Source organism: Cajanus cajan, chromosome 4, assembly GCF_000230855.2.
Source record: "Cajanus cajan strain Asha chromosome 4, NIPB_CcT2T_4, whole genome shotgun sequence".
In the NCBI taxonomy this organism is placed as follows: Eukaryota; Viridiplantae; Streptophyta; class Magnoliopsida; order Fabales; family Fabaceae; genus Cajanus; species Cajanus cajan.
The window spans coordinates 78,903,436-78,918,523 of NC_138520.1; the positions used below are offsets into that span (position 1 = coordinate 78,903,436).

At 33.9% G+C, this 15,088-nt stretch overlaps 2 protein-coding genes across 2 annotated transcripts; both read left to right on the forward strand.

Moving 5' to 3' along the window:
• Positions 1-250: 250 nt before the first annotated feature.
• On the forward strand, positions 251-7,453 carry LOC109802373 (T-complex protein 1 subunit zeta 1). The gene is made up of 15 exons (XM_020363713.3): positions 251-491; positions 564-627; positions 742-877; positions 1,429-1,580; positions 1,721-1,768; positions 1,917-2,009; positions 2,467-2,573; positions 3,884-3,998; positions 4,123-4,209; positions 4,749-4,953; positions 5,113-5,207; positions 5,871-5,939; positions 6,034-6,141; positions 6,268-6,386; positions 6,954-7,453. Exons 1-15 carry the CDS (start codon positions 358-360, stop codon positions 7,027-7,029), a joined length of 1,608 nt encoding a protein of 535 aa, XP_020219302.1. The 5' UTR covers positions 251-357; the 3' UTR covers positions 7,030-7,453.
• Positions 7,454-10,352: 2,899 nt separating this feature from the next.
• Positions 10,353-12,954, forward strand: LOC109802230 (Zinc-binding dehydrogenase family protein). The gene is made up of 5 exons (XM_020363501.3): positions 10,353-10,695; positions 10,789-10,969; positions 11,852-12,018; positions 12,214-12,296; positions 12,477-12,954. Exons 1-5 carry the CDS (start codon positions 10,468-10,470, stop codon positions 12,853-12,855), a joined length of 1,038 nt encoding a protein of 345 aa, XP_020219090.1. The 5' UTR covers positions 10,353-10,467; the 3' UTR covers positions 12,856-12,954.
• Positions 12,955-15,088: the final 2,134 nt, after the last annotated feature.

The following is a 15,088-nucleotide window of genomic DNA, read 5'->3' on the forward strand; positions in this document are numbered from 1 at the left end:
CAATAGTAACAAGACCTATTTTTTTTGTCAATAGAATAAGACTTAAATAGTAATAAGACATTTTTGTGGCCAACAAAAACAGAAATAAGACTAAAATCAAATCAAATAAGACATTACTCATGTTGGATTCAGCAGTTGGGCCGGAGAAGTGGGTTACTGTGTAAAGCCCAAAAACGTGTCCAAAACAAAAATGGTCCTCATAAACGACAAGGCGTATTTGAGCGCCGAGTATATACACGAAGCATCGAGGTGGCGTTTCATTCTGACTGAAACCCCTAAAAAACCCCGCTTCTCTTCACTTGCGTTCTACTTCTCCTCACTCATTTCTTTGGTTCGTCACTTTTGCTTCTCTCGAAGATGTCTCTGCGAGTGCTGAACCCTAACGCCGAAGTGCTGAACAAATCCGCAGCACTTCACATGAACATCAATGCCGCCAAGGGTTTGCACGATGTCCTCAAAACCAACCTCGGTCCCAAGGGAACCATCAAAATGTATTTCTCTCTCTCATTACCTTTTCCATTTTTTTTTTCCTATTATGTTTTCCCTCACTCTCTTTGAATCAGGCTCGTTGGTGGCGCCGGTGATATAAAGCTTACCAAAGATGGAAACACTCTCTTGAAAGAGATGGTTAGTTCTTACCTTTTTATCACTATTTTAGGTTTATTAGTTGAGATCTACGAGTGTGAGCACGTGAAAATTGTTATGGTGGAATGTTGTTGATGTTGTTTGTTGTTGGTTCAGCAAATCCAAAACCCGACGGCGATTATGATCGCGAGGACGGCTGTGGCACAGGATGATGCTAGTGGAGATGGCACCACTTCCACTGTCATCTTCATTGGTGAACTTATGAAGCAGTCTGAGCGTTACATTGATGAAGGTTAATGACTTTGCCACTCTGTGGACTTGTTATCATTTATTTCTCTATGAAGTTGTTATTTGCGTTGCATCACTTGTACTACTTGTGTTTGTAGCTGTACAACCTAGTATGTGACTATTTATCTTAATCCAGCTTGTGGTAGTTTATTGCTACGAAGTATGAACCACTGTTAAATTTTTACTGCTTTTAGTGATTAAGTGGTGTTTTTTTAGTTAGTTGGGGGAGATTTATAGAAGAGGTAAAATGAAGCTAGGGTGATGATATGATAACCTATGTAGCAAACTATTATTTTTTTTTGTTGGAAAAATAGACTGTATGCTCGAGTATAACTAGGAAGTGGGAAGTGCAATCTCTTTGTATTGAAGCAAGAGCAATTCTCTTGAAAAAACTGTGAACTGTATACCTAAGGAGAGGCGTTAAATGTAATCCTATTCTCTAATAGGTTAAAACAAGATGTCCATAAAATGTGGGACATTGAGCTATTTTTTGTTTTGGAGCCTTTTCTGTCATTCCTCCAAGGTGAATGTTAAGATGATATATAAATATTCCAGGTATGCATCCTCGGGTATTGGTTGATGGTTTTGATATTGCAAAGAGAGCAACTCTGCAATTCCTTGAAAAGTTTAAGACTCCTGTGGTGATGGGTGATGAGCCTGACAAAGAGATTCTCAAGATGGTAGCAAGAACAACTGTCAGGACAAAGGTAAATCTTATTTTATTTTATCTGTTTTAGATGACATTTGATCATACTTTGGTATTGTGGACATAATGAACATATAACTTGTCAAATAATTTTTCAACATGCATCATCTTACTATTTTTATATTTCTTTGTAATTTGCAGTTGTATGAATCACTTGCAGATCAATTGACTGATATAATTGTCAATGCGGTGAGTACACATTGAAGTTTTGATATTTACTTTGAACCCTTGTAAATGAGAAAATTTTGTTTTAATGCTGTTTGGTCATTTCAATATCTATTGGACCTAAGACCTTTTACAGCTGGGTGTTCAGTGACATGTGGTTTTTCTATGATAGGTTTTATGCATCCGGAAGCCAGAGGAAGCAATTGATCTGTTTATGGTGGAGATTATGCATATGCGGCACAAGTTTGATGTTGACACACGCTTGGTATGTTTTATGAATAATTGTAGCCTCTCTTTTGCAGCACTGGATTTTGTTAGTTGTATGTTATTTGGATAATTTTTCTGAATTTCATATATACATCTAGGATGTTAATATGTTATTGAATTTCCACCATTATCTTGGTAGCAAATTAAAATTCTCAAATTAATATTACTCTAGTAAAAGTTGGGATGTGATGAGGAATCAGCTTTGTTTACCAGGAAGTTCCTTTTTCATTGTAGTAACAGTTTTAGACAAAGCTACAATCTGTTTTACTGTGAACATAGACAGTTTTCATCATCTACAACAAGTCAACAACTCAAATAGCAATCCATGTTTAACTATCACTTATCCCTTTTGTCTTACTTGTAACTATAATATTATAATATTATGGTGCACCTTATGTATTGGGTTTACATACGGAATTCTTGCACCAATTGTTTCATCCCTGTGTGCTTTTTAGGTTGAGGGTCTTGTCCTTGATCATGGTTCTAGGCACCCTGACATGAAGCGGCGTGCAGAGAATTGTTATATCTTGACATGCAATGTATCTTTGGAATATGAGAAGAGGTAATCAAGCTCATATTTGCCAATTTCATCCAATTTGTGTTATACACACACACACAAATGTATGTGTCACAGGTAAATGGCTGTTATTTGATTCTTTTCACCTGTTATCAGCACATGTAAGTGCATTTGGGAGGTTATCATCCTATCATACCTATTTCTTAATGCATGGACACAAGCTAGTCTGTTATAGAATGGTATACATATTTATATTAATGTAAACTGCTTAATTATCCTCAATTGGTTAAATTTAAATAGAAGTATCTGAAAGCTATAAATTTTACTTGTAATGATTTTTAGTGATTACCAATACCACATGTTGCAAGCTTTATTCAACTGGTCTCTATTTTGGTAATTGTGTTATTTTTTACTTCAGACACAATATGTTGATGTCATGGTTGTCAAATTCAAGAGTGTACAGAAGCGTCACGTAATATTAAAGAACCTATTAATAACATATATGCATAACATAATACCCTTAACAGAACAATTATTCAACATTTCATCTTTATAATAAAGCAAAGCAGCAAACTACAACGTTATAGTATATTAATTATTCAACATTTCATCTTTATTCTAAAGCAAAGCGGCAAACTACAATGTTATAGTATATTAGTGCTATATATGATTAAACAACCTAAATGATCAAATTATATAAATTAATAAAAACATAAGTTTTAAAGTAAAAATTTAAAAAAAGAGTTGATTTCTTCAAATCATTTGAGTCATAGTACAACACTAACACTATGGGGTCAATGGGTTGGGTGGGGGCAAGGATTACATGTGATTTCTAACTCAGTAACTTGTTTACTAGTTAACTCGAGAGTTTGACAACCTAGGTTGATGTTGTGCAGTAAAACAAGTATGCTCACATGACATGAAATGTTCCCATTTGTGTGGGTTTTATGTTTACTCCGTCTTGCTAAGGAAGGCTTAGATAACCTGAAACAAATCAATTATTCATTTACTCTATAAGAAAATTAGGTATTGGTACACTCAAAATTTCTTTGCTATTAATCTGAATTTTCTTTTTTACACTTTCTAAAAATATTGATTTTAACCTAAAACAAATCGATCCTAAATGTAATACATGGAAAATCTTTTTTTTATTTTTATTTCCTCGATGCTGGCTTTATAACTATAAATTTAATAATTTCAATCTTAAGTCTCATTTGGTCAACATTTATATATCACTGGTCAATGCTGCATATGTGATTTTTCTGTCAGAAGTTTGGCCTAATTTGAATTCATTAGTTATCTTGGATGATTGTCTGTAGTCTGAGACTAATGAAGTCAATATTTTCTCCTTTCAGTGAAGTAAATTCAGGATTTTTCTACTCAAATGCTGAACAGAGAGAGGCAATGGTTGCAGCTGAAAGACGACAGGTTGATGAAAAAGTTAAAAAAATCATTGAACTGAAGAAAAAGGTAGAAAAATAATTGCTCTTGTATGTATTTTTACGTGCTGGTCATAAAATTTGGTCTGTGTTATATTGCCATAATAAGGATAATATTATTTTACTGCTAAATACCTCCATACTTGTGGGTGCAGGTTTGTGATGGTAGCGATAGCAATTTTGTTGTCATCAACCAAAAAGGAATTGATCCTCCATCATTGGACATGCTTGCAAGGGAAGGAGTAAGTAACATGCCGTTATGTTCAAGATTTTTAAAACTTGAATATTGTGAAGATGGCTACTTTTTTGTATAAATACTCTTGGGAATTTGATCGTGCACCGGGTATTCCATCTTGAGATGTAGGCTTTTAAAGGTTGAAGTCTTCAGTGAGTTTAGCTAGTATTTTATTTCATTCTTTTAATGATTATGAACTCAGGTGCCTGAGATATTTAGGTAATGAGGGGTAGAACTGGTGTATGTCTTCTTGAAAAAATTGTGAAGACCTATGATGCACAAATATGCTGAAAATGACCAGTACAGAATGAGGTACACTAGTGTCATTTGAAACCTGATTGCTCCCAGGGGGCTTTCAAACACCGAGCAAGTAGTCTCCTTAGTTGAAAGTTTTTACATGATATAAACCAAAAAAAATGTTACTGTTGGAATATCCCATGGCACAAATTCCAAGTTTCTGGTGTAATATGAAGTGAACTCATGAGCCAACCTCAGTTACATAATTCCTAGACAGTTTTCCATCTACTGATTTTTTGTCTGTTTTAGATAATTGCCCTTCGAAGAGCAAAGAGGAGAAACATGGAAAGATTGGTTTTGGCCTGTGGAGGAGAGGCAGTAAACTCTGTAGATGATTTGACTCCCGAATGTCTGGGTTGGGCAGGATTGGTATATGAGCATGTCCTTGGTGAAGAGAAATATACATTCATAGAAAATGTGAAAAATCCTTTTTCCTGCACAATCTTGATTAAAGGTAATTTGTCCTTGCACCTATTGTGAGTTTGTTGAGCATATCCTTGTATACTGTTTATTATTTTTGCATGATGTTTGTCATACATCTTTGGAACACAAACTATCATTTTATTTCCATGGATTTAAGATGAGATGTTGCTATTTTGTCTTGATGTTACAGGTCCTAATGATCATACAATAGCTCAGATTAAAGATGCCATACGCGATGGTTTGAGGGCCGTAAAGAATACCCTTGAAGATGAATCTGTTGTATTGGTAAGATCTTTTTTGAGTAGTCATTATTTTGATTCTTGATTTTTGGTTGTTCCCCAAAATGAACACATGGTTTGGTTAGCATACAAAATCAAAAGTTGTCTGGTTTCTGAGAAGGGTGGCATAGCTGTTAGGTGTTTCAGAAAATAATGAATCAAATTGGAACTATTCTTTTTGTTCATATGGCTAAATAAATTGGAGAAATTCTGAACCTAGCAGTTACACTTGTTGTAGATAATTAATGTTCTTATTTAAAGTGAGATAAGATTAATGTAGAATATGACATGCTTTCAGCAAGTCCTTAACTGAGTTATATCAAAATATGAGCCAGAAACTTTAATCTCACATTATTGTGATAAGGTGCATTTTTATCCTCTTTTGTGTGCTTGAGTTGATAAAGGGATCTAATTGGGAGAAAAGAATGTCCTTTTACATAGGTTTATGAAAATAACTTGATATGTTCCCATAGTTGAATCCACTTTTCAAGTAGTTAATAGTAGGAAAGAAATCAGTAAAACTAGAAGGAAGCAGGATACACGCAATAGCACAGCTAGCTCTTTATGATAGAACTTTATAGAATTTATACATCCTCCTATGCAGAACTCTTGTTTGCATCTTTTATATTGTGATTGTAACAGACTTGGGGAATTTCTTGCCCATGATCAGGGTGCAGGTGCATTTGAAGTTGCTGCTAGACAATATCTGATGAACGAAGTTAAGAAAACAGTTCAAGGGGTAAATGAGTTTCTGGTTTTCCATCATGTTATTATACTTTAATTTTCAGTTATGTATTCCAACACTGATGTTTATATTTATAACCTTGAAACAGCGTGCTCAACTTGGTGTTGAGGCTTTTGCTAATGCACTTCTCGTGGTGCCCAAGACACTTGCCGAAAACTCCGGGCTGGATACTCAAGATGTGATTATTGCCCTTACGGTATACTTCCCATGAATTTATTCAACTTTTTTTGTCTTCCTTCCCCTAATGTGGTTGTATGTATATTCTCATGTAAAGTAGATGACTGATTATCGGCATTATTGTACTTGCTGAATGCTGTTTCAGGGAGAGCATGACAAAGGGAATATTGTGGGGTTGAGCCTTAACACGGGAGAACCTGTAGACCCTGCAATGGAGGGTATTTTTGACAACTATTCTGTGAAGCGCCAAATCATAAACTCAGGGTATGGTTGATCCTCGAGTATATGACACCATCATTAATGAAAACCATGCATTAAAATATTCAAATATGAATGTATAAAAGAATCACATGAAATTAAAATAAAAATCATTACATATAACAAAGTTTCGATTGAAATCATTAGTCTATATTGAAACAAACATGTAGTGGCACATCTCTTTGAACCATCTAACTGATCTAAGCTGCAGTAAAATTAATTAAATGATTGGAAGCCAAAATCTCATCTCTAGCCTGTGACACGCCTACACATGAAATCATGAAAGCATTGATGAAGCTATTAGTAATTGACCTAACATATCGAATTGATTCTATTAAACATTTAGCATATTCAGTATCCTCAATCTTCTTGATTTACATTCATACTCATGAAATGTGGATGAAGGGATTTTTGTTGTTAATTTTAATGTTGTTGGATTTATTACACTGTACACTCAACAATGCACATCTTAAACACCATCGGGATGTATAACCATTTAAAAAGTTGCATTGCACCAAATCATTAAGTTTCATTTAAGTTGGTTTGGTTACAATATTTGTCCATGCTGTACAGGCCGGTTATAGTGTCTCAGTTACTGGTGGTGGATGAAGTAATTCGTGCTGGTCGTAACATGCGGAAGCCAACCTAGATGTTCTTTCTTGAAGCTTCTCTTTTGAATAGGGTGTGCCATGAACTTTATTTATTTGGAGGTGCCAGAAGGATTCTTTGGGATTGTAATGACTCATTTTAATCTTCTCCGGTGAAACATTGTTTGGTTCTGGTTTTTTTTTTTTCTTCATTTATATTTTTATTCTCTCGATGACGTCATGTAAGTGTACTATGGCTGAATTTTGGGTTCCAACTAAAATTTGTAAGCATAATTTGTTTTGTAGAAAATTAGTTGAAAGAATGCTTTACCTTAGTAGTTTTTGCTTTAACCAGCAGCATCTCTCTGAAGGGCTCATACACACGAGCAACCACAGGGTCCATGCTAGCATCTTATTTGTATTTTGTTTGAAACGTGGATGACATTGAACTTAAATTAAATTTAAGTCGCCTATTCCAACTTCCAAGTGCGCTGCATTACTGTTACAAGCTTGTGATGATTAAGGTATTTTGTTGTCATGCAACTTTTGAACATTACAATAAACCAAGAAATATGTGTTGTGTACGAATATTGTAGGTATTTCAAAGCTTAAATCTACCTTTTTATTATTATATATGATATTTACTTAAAAATAAAATATAATTTTCATTCCATTATAGTAAATGAATATTGTGATTTACATATTGCACATTTATGAAGCATGAATAATCTATAGAATAATGGTGAAATATACTGAGCACCCATACATCATGTGGTTTATGGGTTAGATCGATAAAAACAACTCTAGTTTGGTTTATCGCTGGAGAAGTGAAAGACATCATTAGATATATAAATAATTAAATTGAACAGATTAAATTTATTTGATGATAAAATTTTTATTAATATATTAAATTTATTTTCAGCAATAAATGGTCATTTTGTCCAAAACAAAAATTGTTTGATCATCCCCACTTAAATTCAATCTGTTACTTATTCCCTCTCAAATTCAATCTGCTGCTTATTCTATTCAATTAGTTGTGTTGCATGGCAATGGTGAGATTTTGGTAGAACTTAACATTGACAAGTTTTTTGTGCATCTTAAGTTGATTCTGCTCAAAAGGGTCTTCGTGTGTCTCAAGTCGGTTTTGATCCAAAGCTTGATGCTCAACAACAACAATGATGACAATGGTAAAGGCATCTCGGAGGGTTTGAAGAAGCTAGTGCCATTCGCAAAGATGTTGACATGGTCGAACATGAATAGTAGTGTGGTTTCTCCATGTCATAGTACTACGTGTTGTTTCGGAGCTTGGAGCTTGATGGTGACAACAACAAGGACACCTCATAAGGTTTAAAGAAGTTGGCATCGTTCACAAATATGCTTACATAGTTAGACACGAATAATGCTTACATAGTTAGACACGAATAATGGTGATGGGTTCTTCGTGTTGTGGTACTACATGAAAAGGATATTCCTATAGCGAACTACTCGCTCCCTAAACCCTTAGTCCCAAATTCCTAACACTTCTCCCCTGAAACGCTAACTTTGGCGAAGATCGTGATGTTGATGCCAATGACCGCACAACAATCCTCCTTATTGTTAGCCTTAACTTGGAGCACTGTGTGAAGCTACTAGTAAAGTTTGATGGGAATCTACACTACCATGATCAAAGTGACAGTCTCACGGCACTACACATGACACGAGTACGTGTGACAAAAGTACTTTTAGATCTTGACTCAAATCCATTAAACGGCTTTGACTTAGAGCACACCATGAATTTGTTGGTAGAGGTCAATGTGAATCTGCACCATCACAATTGAAGTAAAACATTGCTACTATTCATTTATGCACTGGTGGACAATATTAAATTTGTCCATTATAGCTAGCGCCATAGGATAACTTTTAAATTGAAATAGATTTTGTGTTTTTATGTTATATATATATATATATGAGGAGGGTTATAATAACACCGGTAAAACTTTTACTGAGTATTATACCCCTAAATAATTTTATATTAAATGTGAATAACTTTATATTGATGTAATATATACATTTCAAAATATTTTAAAATATGAACACTTTGATTACTTTCAAGTAGTTGTTTAACAAAAATTGATATAAACATATAAAGTGATATGAATTTTCAACCTAATGGTTGAATTTACAAAATTCACATTTAATATAAAGTTATTAAGCGGTGTAATACTTAGTAAAAGTTACACCGGTGTTATTATAACCCTACTATATATATATATATATATATATATATATATATATATATATATATATATATATATTATAAGGTAGTTTTTAACCCATTAAAGATGCATTTTTTTTAATATATAGCTTAATTAAAATGTACTAATATGTATGTATTTTTTCTACAATCATTCAAAGATGGTTTATGATGTATAATAAAATTATTGACTCTTCTAAAAAAAATGTTATTGACTTTTATAATTATATTAAAAGTTATATTTAAAGTGATTTTAAATTGATCAATAATATATGTATTTTTTCTATCGTCATTTAAAAATAATTTATGATATATAATAAAATTATTGAATCATCTAAGACAAAAGTTATTGACTTTTGTAATTACATTAAAAGTTATATTTAAAGTAATTTTAAATCAATTAATAATATAGAAATTTTCCTATTAACAAAATATATATATATATATATATATATATATATATTATTTATTTATTTATTAGGGTTGAGAATACATTATTATAGAATTGATATTAGATGAGACATATAGATTGATTACACGTAAAGATTATGATTGATTATTATTATTATTATTAAGTTTTAAATTTTTTTAAATATTTTTAAATAAATAAATATATTTTTTATGATAATTTAAACATTTGAATAAATTTATTAAATACTATTATCCTTGTTGGAATTGAGTATGTTATATAAATAATTTATCAATCAGGCTATGAGCATAATATGACTATAACCTTAGTCGAATTGGATCAATTTGCAAAAAAGTAAGCAAATGAGATAAATCTGAATTAGTATAATAAGGCGAGTTTCTAAATAAAAATTAAAAAACATCGATAAACACTTTGTAAACATATTTTTTTGTTGCACAAATATTAACTTTATAAATGAGAGGAAAATGATTGCAGCACATTTTTTAAAAACTTTTTTTATTATAAATTGAAATTTATTAACAACTAAAATAATATATAAATCCATTCTCTATTTAATAACTTTTTTTTTTATTTTAATAAATATTAACTAATAATAACATAAAGTATACATATTAAGGAGCGTAGTTTTGTTTTGCAGAATTTTCATGATTTCCCATGTGGTAGTTTGGAGTGACACGTGTGGAGGGTGTTAGGTAGAGGGGGATTGGACAGTGGACGGTAGATACTTCATTTCATAGGGTCAAAATTTTGATTCAGTGGCTCTGTCCATCCGTTCATTCTTCAACTTCAACTCAACTCAACTACTTTCCATTGCATAGTGCATTTGGATCCCTTCCGATGGCACAAGTACTGCAAAACAAGCAGGTTTTATTCAAAGGCTACATAGATGGTGTCCCTAATGAAACCGATATGGAACTCAAGGTTTCAAAAATTGAGCTCAACCCTCCCCCACAAGGTTCACAAGCTATTCTCGTCAAGAACCTTTATCTCTCTTGCGATCCATTCATGCGCGGTCGCATGCGTGATTTCCATGGATCATACATCCCCCCTTTCGTTCCCGGTCAGGTAACTAACTCTTCCTTCTCTTTTCAAATTATATTACAATAATGTAGTACACTAAGCAATTCCTGAGCTTAGTACATGTGCATTTTGGTGAAGGCCCTTGAAGGATTTGGGGTGTCTAAGGTTATACATTCTGATAACCCAAATTACAAGCCTGGTGATTTCATCACCGGCTTCACTGGCTGGGAAGAATACAGCCTCATCCGAAGAACAGAGCAGTTGAGAAAAATTCACCCAGATGATGCCATTCCTCTCTCCTTCCATGTTGGTCTTCTTGGTATGCCTTGGACCTTCCATTCAATCAAGTTAGGAGACATGACTGTTTCTTTATTTTACCTTCAATTTTCTATGCTTATATCTTATATTTTTAGAGTTTACTGTATCCGAATGTCAATGAGGTGTTATATTCGTATCTCTGTTTGTGCTTCCTGATAGATATGATTTATGAGGTCATGGGAAATTGGGAATGAGTCATCTCATGTTAATTAACTAGGAGCCTAGGAGGGAAATGGATGCTCTGATTTTATGGAGCATTTAAATCATTGAATTTGTAATAATAGGTCAGATTGTAACACGTGTACATTTAAGTTAAAAATATATATCGTACATGTGTCACAGTATGATTTATTTTTATAAATCTAACAATTTAAATGCATGTTACGTAACTTTCGTGTTTTAAAATTAGAGAATCTGAATTCGTCTAGGAGGTACAACTCTCCTCTACTAGGTCGGTTCAGTTTAGGGGTTTAGTGGTACTTTAGTTGCGACTCCATGCCTAAACTAAAGATTAAATTTTGACTTTGATTAAAGAACACAACTGTCCGTTGAACCACTTGTAACGACAACTTTTTATAAATATATAAACACATATATAGAGAGTGAGATAAGTAAATCTATAGAACGAGTGAGATAGAGGCAAAATTTTCTCATGATAAAATTATTCTAAATGTTAATTTTAAGACTTCCTTAGTTTATCTTTTTATTCAATGTTTTTTTATCGAATAGTTGTTAAAACATGGCATGTCCTCTTGCCATTGAGGCTTTCTTTTTTCTGATTTTTATATGAATATGATATGATAGTGAAACCAGTTTCTACCCTTCCAGTGGTGCTACAGTTTGATAAATAATTAATACTTCGTTTCTCCTTTTAATTTTATAGGAATGCCAGGTTTTACTGCTTATGCAGGATTTTATGAGGTCTGCTCCCCAAGCAAAGGAGAATATGTTTTTGTGTCTGCAGCATCTGGTGCCGTAGGTCAGCTAGTAGGCCAACTTGCTAAGTTGTATGGTTGCTATGTAGTTGGAAGTGCTGGGTCGAAGGAAAAGGTCAGTTTCACTGATTATTTATTCCATAACAATTGCCAGAAGAAAATAAAAAGAAAAACCCAATGCTTTGCTTGAATTAGTTATTCCTTCATGTATACAATAGATGAAGTATTGACACTTAGACACACATGGATGCACACACAAATACTTGAACTCAGTATTTTGTTGATTTTCTCATTAAATTTGTTATATCAGGTTGACCTTCTAAAGAACAAGCTTGGATTCGATGAAGCTTTTAATTACAAGGAAGAATTAGACTTAAATGCAACTCTACAAAGGTGTGTAACAAGCACTAGAAGAATATAAGTTTGAATTGTTAGCTATTGTCTATGTATAGGGAAATGGTTTTTAAAAGTTTGTTTCAGAAATAAGGTTCCAAATTTGAGTTCTTCTCACTTTATCCTTCATGGCTTCCACAACAATATTCAAGACATCATTTATCCTGGCTCACATAACAGGTACTTTCCGCAAGGCATTGACATCTACTTTGACAATGTGGGTGGGGACATGCTCGATGCTGCACTCCTTAACATGAGGGCTCATGGTAGAATTGCAGTTTGTGGGGCAGTGTCTCAGCAAAGCCTTTCCAAACCCAAAGGGATATACAATATATACAACCTCATCATAAAGCACATCAAAATGGAGGGTTTTTTGCAAAGTGATTACTTGCACCTATACCCTCGCTTTTTGGAAGAGGTTTCAAGTTACTACAAGCAGGGAAAGATTGTGTATATTGAAGACATGAATGAAGGCTTGGAAAGTGGTCCAGCTGCTTTCGTTGGGCTTTTCCATGGCAAGAACGTTGGTAAGCAAGTCATTCGCGTTGCCCATGAATGATTTTTTCAGTGTTTTACCAGCTGAAACTTTATATGTTTTAAACATATTCGGTTGAGTTTTATTGGATATACTAGAACTGCAGCATGGTTTACTTTCTCATCTTCCTTCTCTGTTTTCTGAGTAGAAAATATGAACTTTTCAATATGCCTAAGTTATCGACAAGATAAAGTATCTGCTTCAGGTGGATTTGGCTATTCTAAAACGAGTAAATCAGAAGATACATTCTTACCTTCTCACTTTAAAGACAAAACTGAATTTGTATCTGGTTTGATTGAAATGGTGTGACACCCTCTACCCCAACGTTAATACACAATAAATGTAAACAATAATTTCTTTTTCTTTTTGAGTAAATAAAATCGTTCATAGTTTAATAACATCTTTCATGTATAAAACAACTGCTTCAAATCTCATAAGGTAGAAGATTCACATTTGTAACTCATCAATCATACAAAAAAAGTCAAAGATAAGTATTAAACTCAAGAAATCATATAAAGGAGAATATATATTAATTCCAGTAAAGGTGGCAGTGCTTCCTAGTTAGGAATTAATATATCACTTTCAAATCATGTAATAAAATAGTATGACAAAGATATACATTTTGATCTTTTCTCAAGAACGTTCAAAATTACAAAGGAAGAGAAAATTAAAGCTTTTAAAATAATAACATCCAAAAAACAAGCTTAGCTATGCCTGATGTCACATCCTATCAGAGCATGCACAACTGAAGCCTTAAGCCTCATCACCAACATCCTCATGATGTTGTTCACCTGCAACATAATTTAAACATACAAAAACAACAAGGGAGTGAGAAACATCTCACTCAGTTTTAGGTGAAGAAATAAAGGTTAGATAGCACCCACACACACAACAAATATAAGTCACATATAAACAATACACATACATCATCAATATCACATATATACTCATTTATCATGCAATGATGTCATGAACTCGACTCATAAATGCATACATGTGGCGCCATAAGGAAGTTTCACATATCATCACTGGTGACCCAAAGGTACACCTGGTTACATCACTGGTGACCCTAAGGTACACTTGGTTACATCACTGGTGACCCTAAGGTACACTTGGTTACATCACTGGTGACCCTAAGGTACACCTTGTTAGCAAGTTACATCACTGGTGACCCTAAGGTACACCTCGCTAGCAAGTTACATCACTGGTGACCCTAAGGTACACCTCGCTAGCAAGTTACATCACTGGTGACCCTAAGGTACACCTCGTTAGCAAGTTACATCACTGGTGACCCTAAGGTACACCTTGTTAGCATCAACTGTCGGTGACCCTAAGGTACACCTTATTAGCATCGTTGGTATGCGGCCTCAGCGGCACACCTAGAGTAATATATGTATATGATGCATGTCATACATTCATTATTTCATGAACACAACATTTAACTTATTACAAGATTTCATCAAGTATATCATGTCATTATTTTTCATATTCTTATTATCACAGTTTGTCTCAATAGTCTATTCTTAGGTCTCATAGTCCATTCTTAGGTCTCATGTCATTGTCCATATTTCCATGGTCATGTCATCAATACTCCTCATAAGGTCCGCATAGGTATTCACAAAGATTCAGAGAGTATTCTTATTCATATTAAAACTCATTTATTATTAACATTAATTTCATACTCATTTATTACTTTCAACAAAGAACAAACTAGAATAAATAGAAAATCGGACAGAGCAACGACACCTTCAACAAAAACAAAGTAGAGTAAATAGAAAATCAAACAGAACAACGGCAAGGGATTGGGATTACATAATCATTTATTATTTCCAACAAGTAATAAAGTAGAGCAAACAGAAAATAAGACAGCACAACGGCAAGGGATTGGGGGCCAATCCGACAAACAAACTATCCAACAATTATCCCCACACCCCTGAGCGAGGTTTCTCACTCCCCCCTTACCTGGATAAGCAGGAGCTGGAATTTGGGCAGGGCCTCCTCCTTTGGATTCTCTCTTTCTTCCCTCTCTTTCTTTCTTTCTTTCTCTCTCTCTCTCTCTCTCTCTCTCCTCTTTCTCTCTCTAAGATTTCACTTCTCACTTCAGTATAAAATTTTCACCCCCCTGCTTCCTATTTATAGGCAAACTGGTGTGCCCGGAACGACCCGTATTGAATTCGGAACGGCCCGTTCCGGATCCTTCGAATCTGTGCAAATTTCTCAACTGGAACGGCCCGTTCCAAAATTGGAACGGCCCGTT

What these genes read in the sequence shown, in the direction of transcription:
- LOC109802373 (XM_020363713.3), top strand. Translation starts at nt 358, where the DNA reads ATGTCTCTGCGAGTGCTGAACCCTAACGCCGAAGTGCTGAACAAATCC. An exon ending in ATGTGATTATTGCCCTTACG is followed by an intron (nt 6,142 to 6,267) that starts GTATACTTCCCA and finishes ATGCTGTTTCAG; the next exon opens with GGAGAGCATGACAAAGGGAA. An exon ending in CGCCAAATCATAAACTCAGG is followed by an intron (nt 6,387 to 6,953) that starts GTATGGTTGATC and finishes CATGCTGTACAG; the next exon opens with GCCGGTTATAGTGTCTCAGT.
- LOC109802230 (XM_020363501.3), top strand. Translation starts at nt 10,468, where the DNA reads ATGGCACAAGTACTGCAAAACAAGCAGGTTTTATTCAAAGGCTACATA. An exon ending in GTGCTGGGTCGAAGGAAAAG is followed by an intron (nt 12,019 to 12,213) that starts GTCAGTTTCACT and finishes TTGTTATATCAG; the next exon opens with GTTGACCTTCTAAAGAACAA. An exon ending in TTAAATGCAACTCTACAAAG is followed by an intron (nt 12,297 to 12,476) that starts GTGTGTAACAAG and finishes CTCACATAACAG; the next exon opens with GTACTTTCCGCAAGGCATTG.